The following is an 8,654-nucleotide window of genomic DNA, read 5'->3' as shown; positions in this document are numbered from 1 at the left end:
GTGCCTTAAGGCAAATTGCTGGAACTTCCCGTACCGTAATTAAAAATCTTAGTACGAAACGCAAAAAACAATTACACAAAATGTGTACACATTATATAAATCTCTATAAAATATCCGATAATTTGACGTACATATGTCCAATAAACATTTTTGACCGCCAAATAACATTTTTTAAACTTATTTTTATTAAGAGTCCATAACCTCTGGACCTGCCTTCCCAAAAAATTTAATCAGTTTTTCATCTTGTCAATACAAGTAAAATGTTTTTTGAATTATTAAAATCGAACGCTCCGTTCTCTTAAAAACTGAGTTACCGTTTTTGGCACTTTTTGCCCCGCATCTTTAGTACGGCTAGACCTGCCTTTGCTAAAAACTAATCAACAAGTCTCCTTATAAATACGTATCGAATGTTTTTTTGAATTATTAAAATCGGTTTATCGGTGTTCCCGAAATCGTCGACGAAAATTTGTATCCGCACACACACACGCACACACACACACATATATACACACACCTACATCAATTTTTCTAAGGTATGCCAAAATATTCAGAAAACTTTAAATCGTAAAGATATATAAAAATTTTCATTTTCGAATTTTTTTGCTTGAATAACTTATCCTTAGGGAAGTTAAAAATGCCTAAAAGGTATAAAAAAGTGAATAGTAGTAATGAAATGGTAACGAAATGGAAATCATTGATTTTGTGGTACTCTCACATCACCTTCATAATTCTTTCAAAATTCTTATAAGATATACATAAAAAAACTTGTAAGATTCCCTATAAGCGCAATCATTTAAAAAAGAATAATACTTTCGAAATTTTATTAAAAATTTTTAAAAGTCGTATTAATGTAAATAGATATGAAAGTTTTCTTCCGCATAAAATCAATCTGGCACTTTTTAGGATTCGATATTATTTTTTTTAAATATTGGGTTCCAAACCATCTATACAAAATTTACAACGTAACACATACGTTTTATAAAAAATTAAATATTTAAAATTTATACATTCACAAAATAATAATAATATTTATCTATTATTTTTGTTGAAGCTGTTAATAAATATGCTTAAAATTTTAGTCAAATCATTGAGAAGTAATTATTTAATTAATAAATAGTAGTTTACAACTTTAGTTTCAGTTTTGTTGCTTTTTATAATTAAAAATAAGCATAAAATTATACAATTATAAATCTTGATATTTATTTCAATAACTTTCAATACACTTTTTTTAAAAGTGAATAAAGAGGTTCCAATAACATCATATTTCACCATTGATATTATTAATTTGTCTCAATTATCTCAGCTCTGAAATTCATATCTTTAAGCCACAAGTGAATAAAAATTGATCAATGTTTTTAAATTTATTTCAAATATATCACAATATTTTGACTAATTTTTTTTCTTTCATATATTCAATTTATTTCCATCTTTTACCCTTATGAGAAACAACTTTTTTACCAGATATTTGTTTTCGTCTTCTGGCTCGTGGTGAATCATTGTTAGAGTCCTCATCTGTCACCAAAGATTCTGCAAAACTCGACGATTGGACTAAATCTTCTTCGAAATTATTTTGTATGCTATAAGTTCGATTATTGGCATTACTAGCTTCATTTCTTGAAGTAATAGTCTCGTCGTCAGAAGCAGCAGTAGATGAATCTTCATGGTTTCTATTAGAAGTCATAAGACTGTCTTGCGATATAGCTGTATTAAAGTTTGTTTTATTGTTTTCCAAATTATGGTTCTTATTCAAGCTTCTTCCTGGTTGCATCGGAGGTTGATGAGGCTCACCAATGACTACTATTTCATTTACAGGTTCTTGACGAGTATTCTTAGGCTGTTTCTTCAGCTTCTGACTTTTCATTTCACTCAGAGTGTTCATAAACCTAGTGTCTATTAATCCATCAGGTGACTGCGGTTTGGAAATAGTCCTTTTTATTGGACTCAGAATATTGTCTATTTTCCTGATCAGAGCCGATAATTTGATTCCATCTTGACCAGCTCGGCTTGTGCTAGGTTTTATTAAATCATCATTTGAAGTTCCATTATGCTTTTGATATATGGCATCAGACTCTGTTGATCTTTTGTGGGTTTTCTGTTTCTCTTCTGACTGCACTGGTTGTTGATTTAATGATATTTCACTTGCATTACTGTTGAACTCTGATTCCTGGAAGATATAATGGAATTGGGAGAGAAGGCAATTTTTAGTTTATACAGGGGAAAATAATAAAGAACAAATTTTATTTTTACTATGAATTGCACAATGCTTTGATCTGAACTAATCACGTGCGCCCAATATATTTTTAACCAATCAAATTAAAAGGTTCTTATTTCTAGGTGAAGTTGTGCTCTTAGATACTTAGATATCTCATGACAACATACTTTAACATCATTGAATTGGTGTAGACATGCAAGTAAACTCAGCACTCCTAAAATTGCACTATTGAGTATAATTAACAACTTTGGTGCCAGTTTTTATGTAGTTTGTAGTAGTACCCTTACATATCAGAATTACCATACAAATATCGTTTCTTTTGTTTATAAAAATGTTCTGATCTATTTAGGACAACTTGTTATGATTTTGCCAACTTGTTTTTGTTAATTTATAACATAAGAGATACCTTATATCTTTCTTTGAACAGTGTAAGTCCAATGACATTAGAATCCGCATTTCTATCATATTTGCACACGTAGACGCTGGTACTGAATCCATAAGCGCAAAATGCTGCTGCATGACCCTTGATAAAGAAAAATATTATATAGTGATATAATTATACATAAAATAATTATAGATAACAATATTTTATCAATAAGTTACATAAAAAGTACTATAAGCATATATTACATCCAATATGCTACATATTGGCTAAAGTGATTTGCGCAAAGAGCAGTAACTATTTTCCAAATTATGTCAACGATTTGTATATTTATACAACAACTGCTGCTATTCTTTTAATTATGCGCCTTAAAATTGGTTTCAAACAATGTTACCTTCGGATGATAATCTACAGCTGCCATGGCGGTGATAGGTTCATCATTCTTTTCTTGGTCTGCATGTTGCACTGGTATCCAGGGAAATTTGTAAACTGCTATTCGATGGCCACTATCGGTGTCCCAGACGGTCACCAAACCATCCTCACTGCCACCTAACACCAAATTGCCGCAAGGAGAAAAACAAGCCGATGTTTGTATTCTAGAAAGGTAACAAACGTACTAGGTAAGGACAAATAATAGAAAGTGGCACTATATGTGAATAAAAGAAAGTTGATGTTTTTACTACTTTACCTAAAATTTGTAGCTCCTTTCAATAAACGGACAACAGTAGCTCTTTCTACATGTATAATCCGCAGAATATTATCTCGAACATGGACCAGAAGACGTTCTCCGGATGGATGCAAACAAAGACGGTTCACCACAGCATTGAGTTCCGGACACATATGTCTGTTCACAGTAATCAATATAGATGAATAATGTAAAAATTGGCAAAAGCCATGTGGTTGCTGTGCAATTAGGCAATTTTTTCAGGTTGTCAGATAGACCTAGAAACCGCACAACTATCGGAAAAAAACTATGTTAGATAGCATGGTCTTTCTGACTCAGCTTCATAACATACGAGTAACGTTGCAGTTCATGTGTAAAACTGCCTGAATGCACAGCAAATACATAACATGTTGTAGCATAATGTATGGAAGTTGGAGAGTAACATGGCCTTGCCATAACATTTGTCTGTTATGCGGCAGAATCGGTCCCTGAATTTGTCACTAGCATGTTACTAAAGTTCAAGTAGTAAGGTCAAACTAGCTAATTATAATAATTTGTCATACTATTTAATATAAGCGCGTAATATTTCAAAAATGTCTTCCATAGGAGCTTATAGTGTAGTATTATTTGTGTAATTTGTTTGCTAGTTAGATTTTATCGCATTTGTTTATTCACCTGGTCCACTGCCAAAAGTCTTCAGAAGTTCTTGACCATTCGTTGATAATGCCTGCGCTATCACCGCTATACACAGTCCTGCTGTCCGATCCAAAACAAACAGCAGTGATGTATCCTAGTTTGATTCAACAAGCAGTTTTGAATAAAATGTTAAATAAAAACAATACTATTTTTAGGAATTAATTTCACCTTTATGCTCATCTGGTAGTTCTTGATATAATTCATACGACGGCGGTTCAGAAAAAGACATAGGATCCAAAGCAAGTTGCCAAATTCGCACTATACGATCAAAGCAACCAGACACTGCCAGTCTTGAAGATACTGTCACGTCGCAGGCATATACAAACGAGGGATGTGATAGTAACTGTGATAAAAAATAATGTTAAAAATATTTTGCAACAATTCCTCAATTTTAATCTTCTAACTATTTCTACATACCTGAGATAAATTTCCTTCAATCATGTCCCATATGCAGACCGTTCTATCAGAAGAAGCACTGAGTAGCTTCATGTCGTTGTGCGTCCAGCACATGTCGTACACCAGACCCTGATGGCCAGTGAGCTCGAAACGAAAAGTTCCCCCAGGAATATCGTATACCTAATAAAAATAATACAAATTGAAAGAAAAAAGTCCAATAAATAGAATATGTTTTGACTTCAAATGTATAAAAAACTGATTTGATGTCATAATTTATATTCGACAAAGTTTTGCTGGAATGCAAATAAGAGGATTTGAGATTGAATAACCAAGGCCAATACTTCAAAAATCGAGCAAAAATGATTAAATGTGTAATGTTGTAATAATTAATCCTTTCCACTCGCCAATTGCATTTTGCCGCTGGTGCAGCGGCTTCCGAGTGGAAAGGTTAATATTCTTGTACAATATATACATTATAAATAGAATCAGAATAAATTCTTAATTACAGAAGTTTCTATAAAATCAATTATCTGCAAATTATTCATTGCACGAGGGTAGGGGATAAAACTATGCATTTTAAATTGACATTGAGAAAAGTACGATTCTAAAAATATAATTTTATTACTTACATTTATATTGAAAGTATCAGCACATGCGCATGCCAATAAATCACCAGCATGGTTGAAGCGAATTGATAAACTGCCCTTGTCTAAGGTAGGCAATTTTACCAAACGACAATTAGGCAATTTACATACTTGACCTGAAGTTCTGGACCAGGAATAAGTCTGTAACATAATAAGAACTAATTATTTCTTTGATTTGTTACATTTTTAGTTTGTTCGTAGTTGAAAATAGCAACCAATACTCAAATTTTGTTTTTCTCTGAAGTCAAAAATGATATTAGCGATTAGATTAATGGAAGAAGTCAATTTGCATCAGACAAAAATAAATTTCTATGAAAAAGTTTGAAACCAAGAATATTTTCATAAATTATATTATTTAAAAAAAGGTTATAAATTTATTTCTTACTCTTGGTTCTTCTTTTGCAATTTTCTTAGTTCTTTCGTTTGTTAAGTCATTATGACTTTTGCTCCGTTCCTGCTGTTTTTCTTCAGATGCTGGTTTTAAATCCGACTTTTTTCTATGTTTGCTTTTGACGGTAACATATAGTGTCCCTGGATATCTAAAAACATTTTAACAATTGTTAATAATTACTATTATTTGTATATAAACATTATTATCATATTCAGCAAAGGTTATGCTCGTAGTTACTTTTTTCTTCTGGTTGATGACCACCAATCAAATACATGTATTCCTTCAGTTTCTCTAACATCAGTTTTAGGTTTATAAAGTTGCAATTGCAATTTATTATGAGTATTATTCATTCCATTAACACCGATTGGTTTTAGAAATGCCCATGCCAAGCAATGTTCTACATCTATAAATAAATGCTTTTGATTTATATTTACCTGCAAATTATAAATTTTAATAATTCAGTATCCCTTACCTTGTGATCTTTTGAAACCAACTTTCATATCAAATATTTCAAAAAACAGAACTGTATTTTTATCTTCTATGGTATCATAGTCTATAGGAAATACAAGAAGTTCTTCCCATTTTGGAGTGATCCTGAAAATTGCATTAATATATATTATTATACAGCTATATTTATTAATTTATTCTACTCACTCTTTACTCAAGCAATTGAAATGTTGGGATTTCATAGGATCGTGTAAAGGTTTATTCATAGTTGTTTTATAAATTGATACTCTGACAAAAGGCCGCAATAAAAATCCTTTCGATAGTGATCGGCCTAACCAAGACATATTGTGAACGATGATACCTTAAAAATTATGGGTTATACATTTTTTGTATGAAATATAATGTAATCAATATCATTTATATTTTACCTACAACTTTTTTGTAAGAGCGACCTTCAACAACTTCATCATCATCTTTTTCAGAATCTTTGGTTCCAAAATTTTTACCACTTTTTCGAATCGGAGTTGAATCGGTACCAAGAAGTTCCCGTTTTTTTCTACTTTTGCTTCGATGTTGAGGTCCAACACTTTTTGTCCTAGATCGAGAATTAAGTAGATCTTTAATATTTTCATCAGATTTTTCAAACAAATTTTCATGAGACGATGCCAAGGGTTGATTTTTGTTATCGCCTTTGCTGCTTGGAACATCCATTTGCTTTTGAGATCTGGATGATCTACTTTAACTGATCTTTTACTCCTGGATTCATTTTTAGTTAGTTCGATTTTATTGTCATCAGACGAATTCTTTCTGCTATAAATTTGTCTTGTTTTTGGTACTGGTTTCTCTAATGGAAGCTCCATTGAATCGTTAACCATAAATGATTTTCGACGGGGAAGTGGTTTTGGTTTTGGTAGTTCATGCTCTTCCTCGGGTTCTGTGTCATGATTATCATCCACAAACGAGGCTGTAGGAATGTTGTTTGAATCTTTGCGATTAATTTGAGATTGTTCATCTGAAGATGATTCATCATTGCTTTCGAAAGAACTACTATTATTTCTACCGTGTTTCAACACTGCTTTATTGGACTTGGAACGTGATGCAGAAATAATTGTAGACGGCTTTCTTGATGATGAAGACGACTCAAAGAAGTCATTTGATTGAGATTTCTTGCTACTGTGAGATGGTGTTTTTGTAACGAATGATGTCTCATTGTCATCGGTTGTTCGACTCTTTGATTTCTTCTGTTTAAATAATTCTAGTGTCGGTATCTCTTGATCGGGTGATTCATCTATTAAGTTTTGCTGGGATGAGAATGCATTGGGATCTGATGGATCGCGAGAACTGAAATGAAATATAGTAACAAAATATAAAATAATGCATTTACAATATTTGCCAGATTGGTTTATTACCTGCGCTTTAAGGAAGAAGTAGTGATGCTGGCTTTGGCAGCATCAGATTTTCTAACAGCTGATCGCAAAACAGCATCAAATCTAGCTTTAGTTTGACTAAGAAGGCTTATGCTTTCTTTTTCTTTTTTAGGAGATGAAGACATTTCGTTTTCTCGCATTACCAAAATCTACAAAACTAATAATACGGCGAATATAAATTTCTTCAGAATGTGAAAATAAATTAAAAATTTGATATGGTGAATTTGTAGTAAAAAGTTGATTATAAGTAAATTAATTATCAACGTTTTTTTCAGAAACTTTATGAACTTTTATACACATTCATTTCTATATTTAATTTTTTACGTTTTTTTTAAATTATATGAATAATTGCATTTTCAATGCCAAGTTTTTTATTTATATTTTCAAATTGCCACTCTACATTTGTCACAAAACATTTTGAATATTGCACATATATTCAATATTTATACAAAATATTATTTATTTAATGGATTTTTTGTATGACATTTAATTAACGGACTTATTATTTAATTAAAGGTCTTTTCTATTAAATGATTATAATTTATTTGAATATTTTTATTCGTCAATATTATGTCTTTCCACTTAATTGCGCTTCACTCCACTTGGTTCGATATAAAATATTCCACGATACGTAACCTGTTCGTTGCTATGGAAACGGTTATTCAAAACTTAGAAAATATGCAGAAAATGCATTAGAAGTGCATATGTAGATAAAAAAAGTCGGTTACAAGATAAAAGTAAATAATTAGTGGTGCATGGCATCGTGCCTAAAGGCAAATTGCTGAAACTTCCCGTACCAAAATTAATTTTTTTAAAAAAGAATATTTTTTTTTTAACTTTTTTTTTTATTTTGAAATATTTTGGAAATTTTGAATTTTTTTTCAAAACATTCGCACAGCTTTAGCTGCATAGGAGACGAGATATAAAAGCGCGTAAGCGCCGCGTCGCCGTTTAAAAGACAAACGACTCACTTCCATAACGTTCCGTTAACGTAATGTAAGGAACATGGATACACATTATTAAAATCTCCATAATATATCTGATAATTTGATGTGCATATGTCTAATGATCATTTCTGGCCGCCAGATGGCTTTTTTTTTACTTTTTTCACTAGATCTCCGAAACCGCTAGACCTGCCTTCCCAAAAATTTAATCAATTCTTCACATTATCAATAAAAGTATAATGTTTTTGAATTATTAAAATCGGACACTCTGCTCTCTTAAAAACTGAGTTACCGTTTTTGGAAATTTTTGCCCCGTATCTTTGGAACGGCTAGACCTGCCTTGCTAAAAACTAATCAGCGCGTCTCTTTATCAGTACAAATCAGATGTTTTTCGAATTATTCAAATCGGTTGAACCGTGTTCCCAAAATCGTCAACAAAAATTTGTATCCG

General features: G+C 31.6%; 1 protein-coding gene across 1 annotated transcript; it reads right to left on the bottom strand.

Annotated features, from left to right (window-relative positions):
* Positions 1–1,417: 1,417 nt before the first annotated feature.
* Positions 1,418–7,384, bottom strand: LOC113367496 (jouberin-like). The gene is made up of 15 exons (XM_026609099.1): positions 7,242–7,384; positions 6,499–7,173; positions 6,261–6,427; positions 6,040–6,193; positions 5,858–5,979; positions 5,623–5,788; positions 5,380–5,533; positions 4,980–5,135; positions 4,372–4,530; positions 4,123–4,297; positions 3,934–4,048; positions 3,283–3,438; positions 2,989–3,190; positions 2,619–2,735; positions 1,418–2,164 (listed from the first exon to the last, which is right to left on the bottom strand). The coding sequence occupies exons 1-15, from the start codon at positions 7,382–7,384 to the stop codon at positions 1,418–1,420; spliced, it is 3,408 nt and encodes a 1,135-aa protein (XP_026464884.1).
* Between the last annotated feature and the right edge of the window lie 1,270 nt (positions 7,385–8,654).

The sequence above is a fragment of the Ctenocephalides felis genome, unplaced genomic scaffold (assembly GCF_003426905.1).
Source record: "Ctenocephalides felis isolate EL2017-DRISC unplaced genomic scaffold, ASM342690v1 CF-g0.4_SCAFFOLD_01170, whole genome shotgun sequence".
Lineage (NCBI taxonomy): Eukaryota > Metazoa > Arthropoda > Insecta > Siphonaptera > Pulicidae > Ctenocephalides > Ctenocephalides felis.
Note: the sequence above shows the minus strand (reverse complement) of the source record. Positions and strands in the feature narration are given on the sequence as shown.